General features: G+C 36.1%; 1 protein-coding gene across 4 annotated transcripts in view; it reads right to left on the bottom strand.

Annotated features, from left to right (window-relative positions):
• The window catches only part of TRAPPC9 (trafficking protein particle complex subunit 9), a 489,549-nt gene that overhangs the window by 418,001 nt on the left and 49,137 nt on the right, over window positions 1-22,411 (bottom strand). For all 4 annotated transcript variants that reach the window (XM_071738447.1, XM_071738446.1, XM_071738448.1 and 1 more), the window contains 5 exons: window positions 19,477-19,622; window positions 18,036-18,121; window positions 9,448-9,574; window positions 7,603-7,735; window positions 2,391-2,554 (listed from right to left, as the gene is read on the bottom strand). In XM_071738447.1, coding sequence (XP_071594548.1) covers window positions 2,391-2,554; window positions 7,603-7,735; window positions 9,448-9,574; window positions 18,036-18,121; window positions 19,477-19,622 — 656 coding nt within the window. The remainder of the gene's footprint in view (window positions 1-2,390; window positions 2,555-7,602; window positions 7,736-9,447; window positions 9,575-18,035; window positions 18,122-19,476; window positions 19,623-22,411) is intronic.

Here is a 22,411-nt window from a genome sequence, read left to right on the forward strand (position 1 = left end):
TGGACCTGCTCCAGCACCTCAATCTCCTTCCTGAGCTGAGGGGCCCAGAAATGGACACAGGACTCAAGCTGTGGCCTCACCAGGGCTGAGCACAGGGGCAGAATCCCTTCCCTGGACCTGCTGGCCACGCTGTTCCTGATCCAGGCCAGGATGCCATTGGCCTTCTTGGCCACCTGGGCACACTGCTGGCTCATGTTCAGCTTCCTGTCAATCCAGACTCCCAGGTCCCTTTCTGCCTGGCTGCTCTCAGCCACTCTGTGCCCAGCCTGGAGCTCCCCATGGGGTTGTTGTGGCCAAAGTGCAGGACCCGGCACTTGGCCTTGTTGAGCCTCATCCCATTGGAATCAGCCCAACTCTCCAGTCTGTCCAGGTCCCTCTGCAGAGCCCTCCTGCCTTCCAACTTGGTGTCATCTGTGTATTTGCTAATTGTGGACTCATCCCCTTATGTAAATCATTAAGTAGCGTGTCCAGTTCTGGGACCACCACTTCAAAAAGGACATTGAGGTGCTGGAATGGGTCCAGAGGAAAGCAACGAGGCTGGGGAAGGGAGAAAGGGGAAAGTCTTACTGCTGAGGGAGCTTTGGTTGTTTAACCTGGAGGAGACTCAGGGGGGACCTTATCACTCTCTACAGCTCCCTGATGTTGTAGTCAGGTGAGGATTGGGCTCTTCTCCCAGGCAGCAAGAGACAGGAGAAGAGGGCATGGCCTGAAGCTGTGCCAGGGGAGGTTTGGGTTGGATATCAGGAACCAATTCCCCATGGAGAGAGCGATCAGGGCATTGGAATGGACTGCCCAGGGACACGGTGGAGTCACCATCCCTGGAGGTGTTGAAGGAAAGGTTGGATGTGGCATTTAATGCCATGGTGTAGCCAGTGTGGTAGTGGTGGATCACAGGCTGGACTTGATGAGCTCAGAGGTCTTTCCCAGGCTCAATAATTCTGTGATTTCCAGAGGTTCCTGCCCAAGCATACTCCTACTTCTCCAGACAGCATGGTTCTCACACTCCCAAAACAAATATAATTCATAGCCTCTCCAAACTCAGTCTCATTTCTGTTTTTCCAAAATGCTTAAATTACTCATCAGATATTTTCCTTTTTTTGGAATAAAAACAATTATTACTATGCTTAACATACAAAAGACTGTAAAATACACAACGAGAGTTCACTGTAGACAGTTTCCATAGAGAATGAAAATGAAAGATGAAGTAAAATTCAAGGTTTAGTGAACTGACAGCTGAGTGTATTAATTTTCCTCCTTTTTCCCCATTGTTTTTAACCAAAGTTGTAACTGAGATAATTATTTCAGAATTGACAGGTCTCTTTTTCAAAATGCTAAGCCAGCTAACTGGGTGATGTTATTTGCTAAGAGTCTGATTAACATCTGACTCAGAGGCCCATATTTCCACCATTTAATATATTTCAGTATATGAATTTCACCATTTATTTCACATGCTGTATTTGTTCTTTCCATCACATACACACAGCAGTATGGTACAATAGGACCATACAGGAATTAATTAACTAATAAAAAGTCATCATAGGTTTCAGCTTCTAAAATTGTCCTTGGTAACAAGTCTCAGAAAATCTGTTCTTAGATGATTGGCAACTCCTATTCTCTCAGGCTGCAGAGAGAAGGATACTCTTGGAAAAAAAAAATCACAAGCTCCAAAACTGAAATCAACAAAAATCAGGAGCTATCATATTGCATTTTAATACTCTGGCACTGACAGAATAAAACCTGCAATAAAATAAACTATTTTATTGTAAGCATATCTTACTTGCCACCTGTAGTTCTTTTGTTAATATAATTTTCATAACGATGCCTCAAAGGACAAACAAAAAAATGAGAAAACACATCACAAAACAAAAGCAAAATTCACCTATCAGGATACTTTTTAATAGTACAAAGTATTTTTGGAGAAATAACTGGAAGCAAGAGATGTATTGTCTTTCTTCCATACTTTCAATTATTCTTTTAACTCACAGTAGCTTATTTTATTTGTTGTTTTGATTTATAGAGGTTTTATCCCATTTTTTTCTTATTGCTCCCTGAGTGAGTTGTAAGTAGGCTTATTTAGTTTCACTACCTCAAGTAGGACAAAATTACTGCTAATGGTAATTTATTTAATTAACTAATCAGTTTATTTAGACATAAGGAGAAAATAATTTAGACCCAAGATTCTTGCTTTTTCCTAGTTATTGCCTCAGGATTCTTTTTCCTGGTAACTACGATGAAATCCAGATTTCCAAAACACAGTTGATTCTTTCAACATGCCAATGGTTCTACAATTTCTTTCATTTTCTTTCTACATAAGAATAACAATGCTAGCCCCCCTTTTAAAAGGAAAAAAGTGATCATTATTATTCTTAAATATAAACCAGCACACATACCCTTAGTGTTGACTGTTTTTGCTGTGACCTCCAGTTTCTCCAATGGTTCTGTTCCAATATTTTCTAACTTAATGATAAGCTGTTGGGTCTCTCCATTATAAAGCTGAACAGACACATTAGTGGAGATTTCATCTCCTGAGGAAGGCTGAAGTGTATGAGCAGACCTACAAAACATGACAAACAACCAAAGTATTATGATAATGATCTTAAAATCCTATCCAAGTCACTATATACTCTTAATTATTCTTTGAAGACTCAGAAATTACTCATCTGCAATCCTGAAGATATTAGACACCATTTTCCATTCTCATTTTAGCCAGGGTAATATTTAATAACCACTGAGGGCATACGTTAGTTTTTTATGCACAAGACAAGTAGGAGTTCAAACAATATAAAATGTAACAAACTGTGAAAGCTGGTAAAAAGTTGTAAATAAACTAAGGAAGTGAAAAGAGAACAAAAGCAAGAGGAGGTCATTCGAATGAGGAAAAAAGAAAAAAGTAGTATCTGATCTACCAAGAATTTGAACACTAAGGTTGGGTACCCATGATTACCAAGAACTGAATGAAAAACATGAATAATAACAAATATAATTAAGGAAAATAAGAAGGGGAGTGGTGAATAGGAGAAACCAGGGTGAGAGTCCTCTGCAAGATCCTCAAGCTTATTCTGCACTCTGATCAACCCAATAAAAATTTAAAAAATGACAAGAAGTTAACTGGTAAAAGAAACCTCAGAAGAGCTGAAACCTTTGTATTCAGAAGCAATGATACATTACCTTACACTTTGAGGCATTCCCAAACTCCACCAAAATAGAGTGTATGCAGATGAAGAGAGAAACACCTTTAATGATAGCTAAGCAGCACTGTTTTTCACAGCTGTTCACTCAGAAACAGTTTTCTTAAGGGATCATAAACAATATTTGAAAGATAAGATATACTTTGCAAAGCAGTACATTGTAAAAATAACAGAGATGAAATAAGAATTGTTACATGTGCTTGAGAAAATGCATGGATATCTAAAGTGTCACAAATATGAGAATTTATGTAAATGACTAACAAGTGCTTCATTTGAAAGTAAGAAATATGTCAAACCAGTCAATTCCTGTAGTGATGCCCAGAGATGCCCAGTCCTATGACAAAACATCATGGATAAAGGAGAACTGAGCATTAACCTTGACCTTGACTAGGAAGAAGTAATATGGGACCTGAGACAATGCAGTTTTAGTGGACAGCATAAACTTCATGGGAAGGGATTCTGAAAAAAATTCACTACATGAAAGGTGAAATATTGAATATAAATGAACTCTTCAGAACAGAAAGGAGGGAAGGGGGATTGCAGAACACAACAGATGGGCAGAGGTTTGATTTCTGACTGTATTTTTCATGTTGATGCTATGTGTTCAGAAGGGATCAAGTGTACAAGGGCAAAAGCCACTGAGATTAATTACCAAGAAATATGTTGCTAAACCCAGATTCAGTAACTTGTTTTGGCAGGTATTACTGCTACCCCTCCTTTCTATCATATCTTTCCTTAGTACAAGATAAGAAGCTCTCCACAAAACAGGAGCAGATTTTAGTCACTCAGAATGCATCAGAATACAACAAGTACTTAAAACACAGATTTATTTTTTTTATATAATTTAAAATTAATGTCAGGCCTCATTACAATTGCAGCACTCTGAATTTCAGGCATTGGGAGTGACAGGAAAAGAAGGGATAGTACTGTAAAAATGTAGATCTGAAACATGAGCTGAAGCTGATTCAGCCTTCATATTCTTGACTGCAATACAGCTTCTTAAATTAAAAAACACCTCAAATCTTGTGTCAGCACTGTAGAGTCACCAGCTTTGCTCTGAACTTGAAAGACCTAAGGACTGAAGCTTGTCATGGGGATATTGGTAGATGAAAAATCACACATGAGGCAGCAATCTGCCAAGAAAGCCAACTTTGTCCTGGACTACAAAAAGAAGCATGGCCAGGAGGTCAAGGGAGGGGATTCTTTCTCTGCTCCACTCTGTTGAGACCCCACACCTGGAGTACTGCATCCAGCTCTGGAGTCCTCAGCACAAGAAGGACATGGACCTGTTAAAGCAGGTCCAGAGGAGGGCCACGTAAATGGTCAGAGAGCTGGAATCCTCCCTCCCCCCAAAAAAAAATCTGGAGAGAGCTCTTTAGAGACCTTATGTAGCTTTTTGATATTTAAAGTAAGCTCGTAAGAAAGAGGAAAACTGTTTTTACCAAGGCCTGTAGTGACAGGACAGGGGGTAACAGTTATAAACTGAAAAAGGGTTGGTTTAGATTGGATAAAAGGAAGAAATTTTTTTTTTATGATGCAGGGGGTGAGATAATGGAGCATGTTTTCCAAAGAGCTGTGGATGCCCCATCACTGGAAGTCTTCAAGGCCAGATTGGATGGGGCTTTGAGCAACCTGATCTGGTGAAAGATGCTTCTGCCTATGGCAGCAGGGTTGGACAAGGTGATCTTAAAGGTCACTGGCAGCACAAACTGATCTCTGATTCAGTGCATGCTCTGAATTTGTCCTGACTTGCCTGCAACTTCAGTTTGACTTACTGTAGCAGTAATTCTTCTGACCTGAATGCTACACATAATTTATTTCTGTTATTTATTTGTTAACTTGGCATATAGTTTCCTATAGATAGTAGAAAGGAGTGACTGTTCCAGGTAGAATGAGACACTTATGACTAGCACAGTGACAGTGTAGAGAAACAAAGGTCTGGTAAAACAGGAGAGGCACTGTGAACTGGAGATAAAGGATGCAGCAAAAAGTAGTACTGGGCTGGGCTGGTAAGAAATGGGGCACACACTGAGCACTGGAGACCTCACAGTTCAGTAGCAGTCTCAGAAATGCAGGCGTGGAGCTGAGACAGAAGCTTTCAGGGGTAACAAAACAAGGACCTAATACACACACACACAAAAAAACACCTCCATTAAATTTGGATGCAAGGTTTATTGAAGAAAAAACAAGCTGTAAAAATGAATCAGCAAACAAAAATGGCTTTGAATGTTTTCTAGAGTGAAAAAAACAACCCAGTCCTTCAACATCGTATTCGTCTCGGTGAATGCCTCCAGATGCTGAGAATTTGCTGTGCCACCAGCCTGAAAAGGCCAATCACAGGGCTCAGGAGGAGAAGTGGGAGGGTGAGCAGACCAGGAGAAGAGGTAGAAAATCTGAAGTGTGTGTATTAGCAATTTTAAGTATATTACAAAGATCAATTCTTCTGCACAGAGCATTTTCTGCTCGTTTTTCCTTCTTCGGTAATAATTGCATCTGGACTAATAACAGTCTCATACAGGAATCATTTAGACACAAGTAGGAAATTCTTGGTTTTCTGCATAAAGTGTGTTTCCTCTTTGCCTGTAAACATGATCTTGAGCATTACAGTATTTCAGGATATTAGGAATACTCATCAAGAAAGCAACCTGCAGCATCTGACACACTGGCATGCAACCTCAAAAATTTCTGAGTCTTGTGGAAATGACTGATATTTTTCCATATGAGAAGTCTTCTCCAATTTTAATTATAAATTTGTCCTTTTCTTCCCTCAATTTTCCTACTTTATCAGCTTTTCCATTAGGATTGTTTTACTCACTAGAATATCTTTATATACTCCATGAGAGAAATTTAGGCACAAGCATATATGTAAATACATGTAATGACAAACACCAATAAAGTCATTCTCAACTCACAGCAAGTTTTATGACTGCACCCTCAGCAAGTTTGCAGATGACACCAAACTGAGAGGGAGTGCTGATCCTCACGAGAGTAGGAAAGCTCATGCAGATCTGGAGCTTTCCAGAGGAATCTGGAGAGCCTGGATCAATGGGTCAAGAGCAATTGTTTGAAGTTTGACAAGCTCAGGCTCTGCAACTGGGTCTTTTTCCTCTCTACAACTACCTGAAAGGAGGTTGAGTTTCTTCTCCCATGTAACAAGTTACAGGACAAGAGGAAATGGCCTCAAGTTGTGCTAGTGGAAGGTTGAGATTGGATATTAGGAAAAAATTCCTTACTGAAAGGCTTTTCAGGCACTGGAACAGGCTGCCCAGGGAAGTGGTGGAGTCACCATCTCTAGAGGTGCTTAGGTACATGATTTAGTGGTCAACTTGGCAGTGTTAGGTTCATGGTTAGACTCTACCTTATGGGTTTTTTCCAACCCAAGTGATCCTATGATTCTCTCCTAGCTTCTGCTTAATCAAGCTTCTTAAATTGACCTTCTGCAACACAGATAACTTAAAAAAAAATTCACAGTTCTAACAAGATACTATGGCATGCCTGGAAAGGCATAGAATGATTCTTGCTTATAATGACTATCACACCAGAATTACTATTAGCTCAATCAACTGTTGAAGAAATTAAAACCAGTTATGTATTAGTTAAACTTTCACACAAACCTTTTCCTACATACCAGCAGTTTGCCCTGCAAAGGAATAAGGAAATTCATATGGTATCAAGATTATCTCAAATACTTAAAAAAAAAAATGAATTTGGTGGAATATTATTATTATGATTATTATTATTATTATTATTATTGTTATTGTTGTTGTTGTTGTTATTATCATTATTATCATTATTATCATTACTATTGTTATTATATAATATATATTTTATATTATTTATATTTATATATAATATATATGTATAATAAATATATATAAAATAAATAAATATATAAAATATATATTTATATATTTATATTTATATTATCTATAAATATATAATATATATAAATATGTATATTTATATTTATATTGTATATTTTATGATATATTTATTAATAATAATATTTTTAAAATATTTAAATTTATAAATATTACATGTTTATATATATTACATAACTATATGTATTATATATAAATTTATAAAAATAAATTTTAAAATAATTATTAAAAGTCAGCTCAGCTCCAGTAGAAGGTTCCAAAGAAAATCAGCTATAAAAACTAATGTGCTTTGTCAGGAAAAGACTCCCTCATGAACAGAGCCCAACATTAAATGTTGGTAAGATTTCTATGAAATTCCAGGGTTTCAAGGAGTAGAACAAAAAAACTCAGATTTCTAAAGCAAATAGCACAGATCTAGTTTGTCTTGTTTTACTAAACACTGATTATATACTCACAGGAAGGAGTTTTTATTCCATGTGTGACTAACATTTAAATATGACCAAATAAAACCAGAATTTAATTTTGTTTCTCACCTTGGAAGGGAGGTACTGATCTGCACCCTTGGCAAAGCTGGAATGACTTCAACAGTACAGCCATTGGTCTTCACTCCTGGCAGGTTGTCCAGAAGGCAATCACTGAAGACTCCAAAAACTGTAGTATGGTAACCTGATTTGCAGAAAAAAAAAACATTATGTTGTGCATCTTTCATCTTTCTGAGAGCTATTAAAGTACTAAGATTACTATTCAGATATTTCTGTTAATATTTCTGCCAATATTTCTGCTATAGAAAACACCACCTTCTTCACAGGGCAATCTTCTTAGAACACAAAATACATAAAAGGTTTTCAAATTCCCTAAATATTAAAATTAGTAACTACACAACAAGCAAACAATACACATGTACATCTTTTTATCTGTGGCACATAAAACAAATAGATAAAAACACACTGTGAATTTACCATGTATTATGGTAAGTTCTGTAGAATGCTTTACAAGATCAGTATCAAGTCATGATATAGAAACTACCATTTTATACATCACCTAATCCACTGGTGCATAAAAAAACTTGTTACCCTTCAAAATATGTCAACAGTTCCCTTTTTCCTCAAAAAATTCTTAAGAAAGAGTCCCAACTGTATGCAAAAGATAAGGAAAAAAGAATCCTAAAGGAAATAAATTAGAAAAATTATATAAGCATGCACACACAGACACGTGCTGTAAAAGACCAGAGCTTATTCTCCAAAAGTTCAATTTAGAACAAAAATATCTCCACAGCATTCCTCATCAGGCAGTATATACAAGCTATATCTGAAGGAAAATGTGATACATTTACACAAAGATGCCAAATATATAAATCTACTCCTCTGCTTCCAGTGTATTTTTAGTATGTGAAACTAAAAGTGGACAACTTCAGCACAAATGTTCTGAATGCTTTGATGCTATTCTGCATTTACTGAAATGCTTTCTGGAAAATTAAAAAAAAAAAAAAAAAAAAAAAAAAATAAATTAGGAATTATGAGCAGCCAGAAAAGCACTTTTTTGAACAGCTTCTTCCAACTCAAGGCCTTTCTTCTTTTGGTGTTAACTTTATTGAAATGGTTCTTTTCCTCTAACTCTGTATTATTCCAGGAACATGTACCTGAAATTGTGTGTAGTGAAACTATTCAGTTCTTCTGTTTGTTAAATCTATCATCTTCACATACATTTCCTTTTCTAGGAGACTGATCTGCTTGTCTTCTACACAAAGCCTTTAAATCTCTGTACTTACTACAAAAACAGCTCTATTTAGGCTCATTAATGAAATGTTATCTTGACTGCAACAGACTACACACGTTGGCCAAATTGTTTCTACATGAGCAATCTGCAAAAGTTTCTGTAATCTTACATGAATGCTATTAATTAAGAAAACCAAACCACAAGATTATCTTCTGCATTCTCATGAAAAATTTAAGTAATCCTCAGAAGCTTTCCAAATGGTAGGGTTAATAAAGGGGAGCTTGAGATCATTATCCTTTTGCTCCCATAAGTGAAATATTGTAAATATGTGTCCATTAACAGTTGAAATTGAGACATTTTTCAGGCTATGTTTCTTCTACAGTCTTATAGCAAAGAGATGCCTTTTTTCATTTTGCTTTTTCTTTTACATACTGAGGAAAATTCAGACGGGCAAATATATAATATAAAATATATATATGTGTTAAATATACATATAATATTATTATATAATATATATATAATATAAAATATATATATGTGTTAGATATATATATAAATATATAAATAAATTTATATATATAAAATGTGTCATAAACTCTTCACAGAGATGTAAAACACAGGGTTGTTTTGCTAGGAAGAGAATGACCAAAGACATCCCTTACCATTGACTGTGATCTGTCCAGTGGTTTGAGGAACACCAACAAGAGTTACTGGGTAGAGACCAGATTCTGCAGGTAGAGACAGAGCTGCAGGAAGAGATTCAAATTCTACTCCTGTTGTCAAAAGACCCTGAAAAAGTATATAAATTATATATAAATCAATTATATACTTTTACATTTTTATAACAGATACTTAAGTTTTAATCCCTTGCAGTACATCACCCCAACTCTTATGATTTATTTCTATTTGCTCACATTATGGCAAGGTTTGTAGCCAAGAGTGGAATCTGTTTCAGGATCTGAGGTAGGAAGTACATATGAAAAATAATAAACACTGGAACCCAAGCAGAGTAAAAACACTGAGTGATATGATGGGCATGATGTCATTTTGTACCTGCATGTCTTATACCTGTGACCTTACTTATGGTATTTGCTTATATTTTTGACAGTGGAACTTGAACATTAATAATGATTCTTGCTTAGGTTTAATTGAAGTTCTGGACAGAAAATGGGATAATTTAATTTTTTTTTTAAAGATATTAATGCAAGCCTAGCTTTACTATCCAACCTAAACACCACAGTGCACTGGAATAAGGCATTCACTTTGCCAAGGTGATCCTCCATAGCAAGCTAAGTACTTATATTATATGGTTTTCTTCCTTAGTGTACGTCAGATAAATCTCTTAGCATCCTAAACTTAAAGCATGGGACAAAATAAGAAATAAAGCATAACAAATACTTAAAGTTTTAAACACAGCATTACTGTCTTTAGTAGAGTAGGTTGGTTGTTTTTTTGAAAACTTGGTTAATGAATTAAGATGCCTGAACACAGAATGTACTGGTACAAGTAAGAAATGTAAGGTTGTAAAGAACATAAGTCTAAGCTACCAGCAGCTTTTTTTTTTTTTTTTATACAGATATCATACAGATATCTCCATTAATTAATGCAAGTATAACTACATTAAACTTCAGCTCCATGAGGAAGTTTCACAGGAACTCATAACTCTAGGAAGGAGTTAGATACTTTTTTTTTTTTTTTTTTTTTTTTTAAGACAGATGCTCATGCATGGAGCCACAGAAAATGAAAAAGAGACTGAAGACTGAAAAAGCAGTTTAAGAAATAACAATGTTATATGCACAAGGTCAGAATACCAGCACTGCTTTCCTTTGGAAACATCTGTGTTTGCTTAGTTTTTAATTCAATTAGTGTTTGAGTGGTGCACCTTTAATGCTCATGTCAGCCATAAAAGGCAGTCTAGCCCTCTTCTATTTCTCATTCTCAATTAGAAATTAAGAAAATTGATACTCCTATAACAAGTACTAAAAAAAAATGCAAATGGCACCACCAGATTACCCAGGCAATGACAAAAACTTGACCTGTCATGCATATTAAGTTTTAATGGCTTGATTTGCTTTGCAGGTAAGATGTTTAACAACAAACTCCTAAAAATACCAGAAGCTTAAGAAAGCAAACTGAACAGGTTTGTCAGGCTTCTGATATCTTTTCTAAGTCATCAAGACAACTATAATGTATCCAGGAGATGAAAAAAATCCTTTGTTCCAGCAGTTGCTTCTTTGTAGACTTGACACTGTAGAGGCAGCAGCTAATTCAATCAAAGCTTCTCCTGTTTTATGAAATGATACGTTAGAAAACTCTGATATTGCACAAAATTCAATTTCATCATTTCACTTGAGTTATAAGAAAACACTGTGTCAAACCCTCATTTCTATTGAATTCTTGTTTTCCCCCAGTTTCATATGGAAACTTCAGCTGTCAGAAGCAATCAACAACAACAAAAAAAAGTAAAAACTAATTCTGTCTTCCCATCACCCAGTCTAAAAGAACACTGGCATTTTGTTTATTTCTGCAAGGTTGGTCACTGCTTTTCAAATAATTAAGTTTATGGAGCTGGAGCTTAAGCAGCTCTTGTTTGCTCTCTTGGTGATATTTCCTTGCAGTATTTTTTAACACAGAGCTCAAAATCATTATTGCTGTACCAAGACAATGCAAAACAATTTTAGCTCTGATGCAACACCATGGATTTCATGTGACTCAGAATGAATCCTTCCAGTAGGATTCACCCTGCAGAAATGGAATGGGCATTCACACTTTAATACTGATTTAGCCTCAGTCTTCATCACACTCTGTAAGGGATGGGACTGGGGGAACCACTGTAATTCCCCTCACTGACCCATTTAACACTCCAATAAAATTCTCTTATTAAATATCAATTAGTCCCCCATCCCAGCCATCAGACATACTCCCCCATCCAGCTGGATTGAGGGGATGAATGGGAAGATATTCTCTGAAAGACTTTCAGGGTTCTGTAAAGTCAAAAAATAACCTCAAGAGGGAGTGAAAAGCCAGCACAATGCAGAAAAATGCATCTAAAGGAGCCACGAGTGAACATATAGAGGAGGCTGCCATTCACCTGAAAATTGCCAAATGACACCAATGAGTTCCCTCATTGCAGGTAATTAAGGCCTGGAATGAATCAAAGCCAAATAATCCTGAAAAAACCTAAAGATCACAGTTGTGGGGGGGAAAATGGGTGAGAAAAATTAAATAAACCAGTGGTAATATTTTTAAAGACTAATGGTCAAGGCTCAGGAAAGGCAATGACCACAACCCAGCTGTCAGAAAAAGAATCTTCCTCACCAAAAGATTTAAAGTGAGTATGTTAACAACAAACAAAATCCAGATCGAAGTCAAGATAAATAGACAGTAATAGAGAAAAAGGCACACGAATGCATCTGGAGCACAACCACCAAAAATATACATGGCTTTTGGAAAAGAGGGAAGACTTACTAGTAAAAGAAATTGCTACTAGTAAAATTATTTAATGACAGTAGATAAAGAGAAAAAAATGCTTACATTGCTCCCTAGTCCCTAAAGTTAATTATATCAAAATTACACCCTTGGGTCATGCTGATCACAAACCTGGCATATGGATCACAGATCACTGCTAAAGCAAACCAAGTTCTCAGCACAATGTATTTTTCTTATAATCCCTTAAGAATAAATTCTCAGTTTCTTCTTTAACAACAAAACCCATGAAAAGCAGGAGCTTTTATACAGAAAAAATGCAATGGAAATGCCAAAACACCTGCACTAAGCACATACTATGCCTGGACAAGAAATAAAAGAGACTCCAGAGTATTATCACAGGAAAGAGAATACAGCATTCATTTCTCTGACTATGACAGTTTTACTATTCAGTAAAACTTTGAGTTTTTTAAAAGTAAAGATATTAAGAAAACGTAAAAAACTCATTGAAACAGAAAAAATAACAAAACCAACAAACCACAGAACAACAGAACAACATAAAGCTCAGCTTGCTTCAGAGTTCCAGACATAAACTGAACTCAAGATACTTATCCTTCAGACTTAACCCACACAAATAAGTTTTAAAAGACAACAACAAACCTAGAATATCTGAACATTTTCAGTATAGCTCTTTGCTGGATAGCAGAATTCAGCAATATTTGCCCAACATTGCCCTCTGGTGCCTAAAAATTTTTATTTTAACAGTGACAATCAAATCAAGGCTGAAGTACTGTCATACCCTTTATCAACTCATAACACACAACAAAAAATAAAAGGAAATAACGGATAGATTTCTTCTCTTTTGAGTCTTGTACCTTCTTTCAAGTGATACTACTTAGTAATCACTGCTCTTTCTGACCTTATAGGAGAGGTTAACCTGTGTTCAAAGTTTCCTCAAGGGAATAGAGTAACAATCACATGCACAAAAAATCAATTCTACACTTCCTTGTATTCTTATAAAACAATTTAAACTGTCTTGGAGTGAATATATGTATGTTATTATCATAGCATGTCTATCAGTCATGTCAAACCTCAATTTAGTTTTAGAGAAACAAAACAAGTTGTATGTAAATGGCAACACTTGGGGATGCAGTTAACACAAAGTATGTAACTGGTTTTTTTAAGCTTTACTTACAAACCCTAAAATGCAATTATTCTTCTTTTAAAGTAACACTGCCATTAAAGTTAGTCTTCATGCTGCACAAACTTTATACAATGTTATCAAATACTCTCCACAAAAACTGTCAAATATTTATTTAAAAGGAAATTTTCCTTACTATTTGTAGTAAGATTCTAGGCAGATGTAAAAAACACCAAACATGAGCCCTTTTATCCTTCTTCCCCTTCATCTTTTTTGTGTACATTCTTCCTCAACACAGCTTCAATTAAATGTCATCTATCAATAAGTAAATATTCTCTCAAGATGGCAGAAGCAAAGAAAAGATACTAAGTCACTACAGAGCAGTACATGGAAACAATTTGCAAGATCCTAAGTTATGGACTGATTATACATTAAGATTTAGCAAAATTTTAAATTATACTTTTAAACATCAAGGTTGGGTAAGAGTAAAGTTTTTTTTTACTCTTGGCTAAGAGTCAAGTTTTGAAGTTTACCAAAACAACTATTCTTATACCATCATTAATAAAAATACAACACTTCAATTGTCTTCAAATACACTTCAAACAGAAGAGGACCTAAGACTTTTTTTTTTTTTTTTTAATAATGAGCTTTTAATACTATAAACTACGTTACCTCCTGTTTTGGGGAAGTATTTTTTATTTTCTCAATGGTATTCAATGCAGTTTACCCTACTGTGTAAATACTGCAGCCTTCTTAGAACCACAGTTACATTTTCCACAGCAGAAAGCAGAAGAAATGCTTTCACTCAAGAAATAACATTGTCTCCAAATTTCTCAGCTGGTTTTTGGCCATTTTTTGCCTTTAAAATGGAACTTGTGAAACAAAGAGGAAGAAGCAGTTAACATCTATGGGGACTTCTTCACACTGCATCTTCACATGCATTTCATTTTAATAGTAGATCTCACTCAAGTGTACAATGATTTATTGCTTTAAACATTTGTCCCAAGGTACAGAATAAATCTATCAGAGGTTTCCCAGAATTCCTGTGGCTTTCTGAATGCCTGAAATCTGAAGACCATTTTTTCCTGGAGAGAAAAACAGCAAGAGATGAAAGCTATCATTCACATAACTGAACAAGCCTGTACAGAAATCAGTATTCCTGGGAGAAAAAAGTGGTATATTCCCATCACATCTCCTGCAGATCTGGGCTCCACCACCAGGATAAGAAAAATATTCTGTCTGATCCATTGCAGTCAAAGCTCCTTTTTGTGTCTCTCACCTTGTTGATTTAAGGTACCTGCTAAGTGTTATTAAAGCACTGCATCTGATCACCCCTATGATCTCTCTTACCTGACTTTATTGACTGAAATACACAGCTTTTGGACTTAATCATTCCATATTCCATCATTAAACATTGCTATTTTACAAACACTATTGCAACTTTCAATGGAGGTGCCTTCTAGTGAAATGGAGAAAATAAAAACTTGAAAAAGACAGAATAGTATCTAGACAGAATGATATCTGGAGTCTCAAGTCAGAACTACACATTCCAGGGAATTAACAGTAAAAACAACAAAGATGGGTAAAGAACTTTTGAGAACAATAAAACAAAACAGTCAGAACATCAACTTTTCAGACAGCACAGGGCTTATCTGAGCAACACTGATCAAAGTCTTGTCTTCATAGTCTCAAGTGTAGAAATTCAATTTCTTTTACTTAAAAAGAAATACTTCAGTGAAGCCACATGTACTTAGCATGAATACTTCAAATAGTGAAGAAAGCCAGAGAAGCTTTTCAATGATGAATCATTCTCCTCAAAAATTGGTGCTCAATACATTGCAACCATCATCACCACCACAAGTTGCAGCCAGAACAACCAGTAAGACACATTAGGAAAAGTCTCACCATTAAAGTTGGGAATGATGCTTCCAGCATTCATTTAACAGGAAAGAGTAAGCTAGCAGAACAACAAATCATAGAACTAAAAGATGAGGAAAAAGGAAAACTATTAAAAAAAAAAAAAAAAAAAAAAAAAAAAAAAAAAAAAATAACACTTTGGATTTCAGGACAGTTACACGTTGATGAATGGTGAACCTTGAAAAGGGTAAAGAACAAAGGGAATAAAGCAATGAAAAACTCAAAGAAAAACTGCCAGTCATTGGAAACAAGCTTGAACCAGAAGTCATATTGCAAAGGTAAGACACTGACTCAGAAGGAAAAAAGTTGTGGGACAAACAGGATCAAACTGCCACTAAATGACATAAAAGGGGACTCTTGCTAGGAAAATGATTCCATGAGACTAAATAGTGTGCCTGAATGTGATATATTATGAGAAATCAGACATCAAGGGGGCATGGAGACTGCAGACACTGAGTACATGTTAATAATAAACCAAAACATTTTAAAATATTAAACAATGCTTTGAATTATTAAAATAAAAACATTCCTGTGATAAAGTTGTAATTACTCCCACATTCTAGAAAGCTTACAGAGGAGACTGGAAAATCAGAACAATTTAGGCTGAAATGAAATGCAAGAGATCCTTTTTCCCAGCCCATTGGTTACAACAGGACCAACTTTGATGGTGGTTTAGGTTTTTCCCTACTCCACACACTCAAGTTCTGAAGATTTCTAAAGATGGAGATGCCATGGGAAACCAATTCCAGTGAATCACCATCATGACTGGAAAAAGGGACTTTTTTATTAGGAGTGTATTCCATTGGTGCAACACGTTCACTGACCCTCACCCTTGTGCTGGGCACCTCCCAGAGGAGTTTGGCTCCATTTTCACTGCACCTTCCCATACTGGGATTGAGCACAGGAATGGAAATTATGCCACTGTTCTTCTCTTCTGTGAACTGAAGAGTGCAGCTCTTTGAAGCCATCCTCATCTGTCACATGGTCCAGCCTGCATGTCATCTTGGTAATAATGCTGGACTGACAGGAGTTTGTCAATATTTCTGTTGTAAGAGGAGCTCAGAACTAGCCTGGTTCTCATGACATTTTCTATCAGATGCCAAGTCAAGGGGAATAATCACTTGACTCAACTTGATGGCTACAGACTTGATACCACAGACAAACCAAGCAAAACCAACTCATTTCTGCCAATGAGGTGACATCAGCACAAAGCAGAATTTCTCAAAACACTCAATTTAGGGACCACTGACCAAAGAATTATGTTAATCACTTCAATTATTTGTATTGAGTTTGCTGCCTCCTATGCTTCCCAGTGAAACTGAAATTCAGTATTAATGATAACTTTATCACAGTTACAGTAAAAGGAAGTATTCACACTACTACAACTAATTTGCTCAGGGAATGAAGTGCACATCTTTTCAAATATTTATATTCTGTGTTCTTCAGTGTATGAATGCACTCACAAGAAATTTCCTCATTGAGGAATTAACCAAACTCAGTTTAAGTATAATTACATTGTTACTTACACAAAACAAATTAGACTATTCTTAAATTCAAAATATTCTTAAATAATTCCTGTGGAGAGTCCTTTCTCATCAACAGCTTTACAATTCCTTTCTCTATTCACTCCCCAAAATTTGGAATATTTCTGTGAGGGCTGGATAAAATGCTGCTGAAGAAACCAGTGTGTTACCTTCCATGAGTAAATTTTATTACACTAAAAGCACAATCTTTGAGTATGTTCATTCCCCATGGAAAAACACTATACTGTATGTGGTCTGTTATCACTAATTCAGGTCAAATTGTTTGAGTAGCCACTGCAGAAGATCTATCAATTAAAAAAAAAAAATCCTATGCAAACAAATATAGAGTGATTCACTTAACCTAGCAGAACAATGGGCTCTACAGAGACAGGATTTATTCCTTAAAGAATGTTAAAGGTAAAGATATTTAACATAAAGGAAAACACTGGATTAGGACTAAGTGGAGATTAAGTTGGATTGTAGTTCAAGGACTTCTAACTTTTTAAATGGAGATAAATTTATTTTTTTTTAAAAATCCTGTTAGTTGGCACAGAGGAACAAAACCAAAACCCAGTAATTTACTTTGTTTCAGGACAGACTTCAAGCAGTCCACAAAACTAATATCATAGAGTTGAGTGAAACAGTACATGGCTTCAGCTTGATCCTTCTAACCTTAAATGATTCTCTAGTAGTTAAGCCTTTTATTTGGTCCCTCTTGATCATTTTAGCTTATCATATTTTCACATAAAATCTATCCTTCGGAACAGGAGATATAAGCTAAAGCTTCTATTAAAAGCCAAAGCTTCTCAGAAATATTTTAATTCCTCAGATTTTTGTAATGTAGTCAAAATAGGAACTTGACAAGCTAGGATAAATGCAAATTTTTAAATTACAGTACTAAGAATAAACTAATTATTAGGTTTTGAGATTAAAATATTACATGAAAACCAGTATCTGTAAATTATGTAGCATGAGTTCTACTCAATGCACAGAGGTATGGAATTGATTTATGGGTCAGTAACAGTAAAGCATTTTATCACTCTGAATAGCAGAGATTTCCATTTCAGGCCCTCACTACCAACAAATATGAGAAAACTGATAGCACTGTCCTGTTAAACAGGTTACAATAGCTTCAGGGTGTTTCTTTTTGAAGTGTTTGATTTAGAGAATAATGTTATTTGAAATTTCAACTGGGAAATTTTTCAGAAAAAAATAAAAAGGGAAGATTTAGGAAGATACATACCATGTTTTCCACTCGGAGTTCAAAAGGCATAGGGTTGTACACCATCAACTGAACCTCACACACATCTCCCTGGACCCACTGGAAATCTACATGAAATTATTACAGAATTAATGCAAGAATTACCTAATCATAGTGTAACAAACATTAGCATCAGCTGAGCTGTCAGACTGCTGTATTTAAGTTCTAAATTTAGATCTCTATAAACTTCCAAGCTCAAATCCCATTCAAGTGCATGGTGGGACACAAGATTTTAACCACAGGCAAAACAATGGATAATGGACCAGAAGTGTTCATTAACACAGCAATAGTGCTCCAGAGACCCAGTGTGCCAACATCACATTGGTAAAATTAACTCAGACATCAAGTCAAGACACACTTAAACACATCCTTAATGTCAGACACTTAAATGCTTACATACTTGGAGCTAGGTACAGAGTATACATTGCCTTGAATAATTAAAACTGAAATAAAATGCAACCAGATAATGAAAGAACACAAAAAGAAGGCAATTAAATAATGGAAACAAAACTTCACATAGAGCTGATGCTCACCAGCAAGATGCTGGAAACCTTAGTTTTCTCTCACTAATTTTCTGGGGGAACATTAAGTAGTTTGGGAGATGCTGTGGGAGGAGGGGATGAAACTAGGATCTACAGATGCAGATTTTTCTGAGGTTCACAAAATGGAGGTTTAAGTAATAGTGCAAATCATTTAGTAACTTGTGAAAATAATTAGGAGAGAAAATGAGGAAAAATAGGCCAGGTAATAAACTGTACATTCAGTTTATATCTCACAAAAAGAGACAAAGGCTCAACTTTAGAGATACTCCACCCTACCAAGGTTAAATTATTTAATTTTTTTTTTTAATTTAAGGAGGCAAGAACTTTATGGAAGTGAGTTCAACAGCAGATTAAGTTCTGAAGAACTGTTCAATGCAGAAAGATTATTTCACATCAGCATCTTTTCAGTCCACAAGATTGTCTCTATCTTCCAAATTCCTCAAAGGTAACCAGGTGTACCTGACGTTCACATTTAAAACTGAAGGTGACAAGATACTCCCTACAAGCTGAGCACTTGCAGTCCAAATAAACAAAAGGTGGTTTAACTGTATTTCTTAAATAAATCATAACCATAAGATGATCTATAACTTACATGGATTACCTTTTACTAGCTTAGTCAATAATTTTAATATATATTATTACCACTTTTTTACTAAGATATTAAAAACTGTCTGTAGGGAAAAACCAACCAACCAACCAAGCAAACAAACATTATTTTTCCTCTTTTGAATTTGAACCTCTCCTGCAGAGAACAAAGCTCCTTCAGGATAAAAATCTGATTATTTCACATACAAGAGAATAAGGTACAGGGTTGTTTTCTTTGACCAGGAAAGATTTTCTAATTTAACAAAACAATAGAAAATACTGCAAAATAGTCTTACCTATCTTCTTATTTCGTTCTTCCCCACGACTGTGTGCAATAATTGGAGAATATATGAAGGGGCTTTTGGTTGACATGTTCTGACCAAGCAGACTTTTCATCTTGTGAGGTCGGAGACTCGTCGGGAGGTTCAAGAGCTTCACAGATCTGTTGAAAAAAAAAAAAAAATTTTTAGATGGTCACGTTAAAAACGAACTGATAAATGACAGTGATGATGGGAAATTAAAAACTAAACAGTGGTCATAAGAACAAGCAATAAATTAGTGGATATTTGGTGAAAGTGGATATTTAACATTTTAAGAGCCTTTAAGACTCCTGGCTAGGGAAAATGTCTTCACTGAAAGGTACAGCAAACATTATAGGCTGCCCAGATGTGTGAGTCTGACCTCACTGATTTGCAACTGTCTCAAAGGAGCAATTTTAAAATGAATAGCCCTGGGCAGGGTGGAGGAGCAGGCTCGCCAGAGCTGAGCAGGGGTGACACCTTGATGTGATAAGAGCTGTTGGGTGGAGGCAATTCCTCTTCTCTGAGCACCAGCCTTCAATGCTGGGACGTCCCTCCAGGCACGACTGAGCCACCTTGATTGTACTTAGTGCATCAAGGGTTGGACTTGATGATTTCTGAGGTCCCTTCCAACCCAGCCAATTCTATGATTCTATGATTCTACTTGAGAAGTACCTGGCTAAGGGGGGGGGGGTGAAGCAGAGCAAGGATGGCACCAGGAAGAAGATAAGAACTGATGACTGGGTGGAGACTACTCCCCTTTCCTGAGGGCCAACCTTCAATGCTCGGACGCCCCTGGAGGCACCATGATGTACCTGGTAAAGTGGCTGGAAGAGAGGAGGACTGGCATCTGGAAGAATCTCAGAATCTCTCTCTCTCTCTCTTCCAATTTTCTGACCCTTTATTTCTCCACTTCTCTCTCTCTCTCATTCTTTCTTACCATTTTCTTACCACTTTTTCCTCTCTCTCTTATATCTTCTTTTCCTCTCTCCCTCTTTTGCTGGCTCTATATTTTGCCTGTGTCGAGTGCCACATAAAATCTGCTTGCACCCAACCTTTTCTACAGTTGGACTTTGTTTCATGTATCCAAAACAGCAATAAATGTTAATGTTACTTCAGACCGTGACATTTGGCATGGTCGGCAGGATCATAACACCAGAGTAGTGGTGGAGTCCCCATCCCTGGAGGTATTTGAAAGAGGTGAAGATGTTGAACTTGGGGACATGGTTTAGTGGTGGAATTGTCAGTGTTATGTGCATGTTTGGGCTCCATGGTCTTAGCAACCTTTCCCAGGTTGCTTTTCCTACATGATTCTATTATGATTAAGGGAGTGGAACATCTCCTTTATGAGGAAAGGCTGAGGGAGCTGGGTCTCTTTAGTTTGGAGAAAAGGAGACTGAGAGGTGACCTCATCAATGTTTTCAAATATGTAAGGGGTGAGTGTCAGGGAGATGGAGTTAGGCTTTTCTCAGTGGTGACCAGTGATAGGACAAGGGGTAATGGGTGTAAATTGGAGCATAGGAGGTTCAAGTTGAATATCAGAAAAAATTTTTTTACTGTAAGGGTGACAGAGCCCTGGAACAGGCTGCCCAGGGGGGTTGTGGAGTCTCCTTCACTGGAGACATTCAAAACCCACCTGGACACGTTCCTAGGGGATGTACTCTAGGGGGCCCTGCTCTGGCAGGGGGGGTTGGACTAGATGATCTTTCCAGGTCCCTTCCAACCCCTAGGATTCTATGATTCTATGATTCCATGATTCTGAATCCTCAGCCATAAAGGTCACTGAAACAACTTTAAATCAAGTGTTTTCTCTTTGAAAAGCAAGTATTATTTTACATGCTGAAACAGTTCTGCATCATTTACAAGATGTAACTAACATCATTCACTTGCTAAAGTTACAGGAAAAAAAGCTTTTTGTGTGAAAAGCACCAGTGATGTACATTTTCTAGCCCCCAGCCCAACCTGACTGAATTCAAATAAGTGACAATTAGGAATCACAAAATAATTTCACCAGCTACCCAGAAGATCAAATCCTTGTATTTGGGAAGTGTTGTGTTAATTAAAAACCTTGTAATTAAAACTTGCTTAGAGGGATAATGAAAGTAATTATTAAAAAAAAAAAACAAGTAAATTTTATGTATCAAAAAAGTATAAGGACAACTGAAAGACATCAGTGGAGAAGAGAAAAATCTTCTTTTAAACATATTAATAAGAAAATGAATTTTATCATAGGTAAGCTATGAAAAGGGGAATAGTCCATCTATTACAATAAAAAGACAATAACTTCTTTTATTTTGTATTTGAGAAAATTACTAGATGATTAATTCATAATATGCTATAATAAAATGCTTTCCAATCCAACATTTTTTTAATTTCTGAAGCTTTATCAAAAGAAATAAAAATTCAAAGTGATTTCCAGAGTGCACTACAGTATTTGAAATGTCAAAATCCCCAACATTTCAAAGGCTAAAAGAAAATACATTAAAATATGGTAATATTTAAAGCACATCAATAACAGACCAAGCATCTAGTCAAAACATGATACGCACACAAAAAAAAGGAAAAGTATAAAAAAGTAACTTACTCAAAGGACAACCAGGCATTAAATACTAGTTAACACAAGTAATGGAATATAAAAATTTTGCCAAAAGTCTTCTATTGCTTTACAGGTATGGGACAGAAAAAGAAGCAGTGCAACTATGTCCCAGTTTCACTGTGGCATTTCAAAGTTCAGCAGTATTTTCATTAAGAAGTCTGCATCCAAAATAAGCACGCCCCATTAAATGGATTAAAAATTAGCAGACCATGAAATACCAGCAGTAAATAGAAGTCTCCATCATCATCAGTAAATGAGTATGTTTCTAGAGGGCTCTAACATGGATCATAAGCTGAGGTTATTCAACATTGATCAAAACCTTATTTCCACACATCT

The sequence above is a fragment of the Heliangelus exortis genome, chromosome 2 (genome assembly GCF_036169615.1).
Source record: "Heliangelus exortis chromosome 2, bHelExo1.hap1, whole genome shotgun sequence".
Lineage (NCBI taxonomy): Eukaryota > Metazoa > Chordata > Aves > Apodiformes > Trochilidae > Heliangelus > Heliangelus exortis.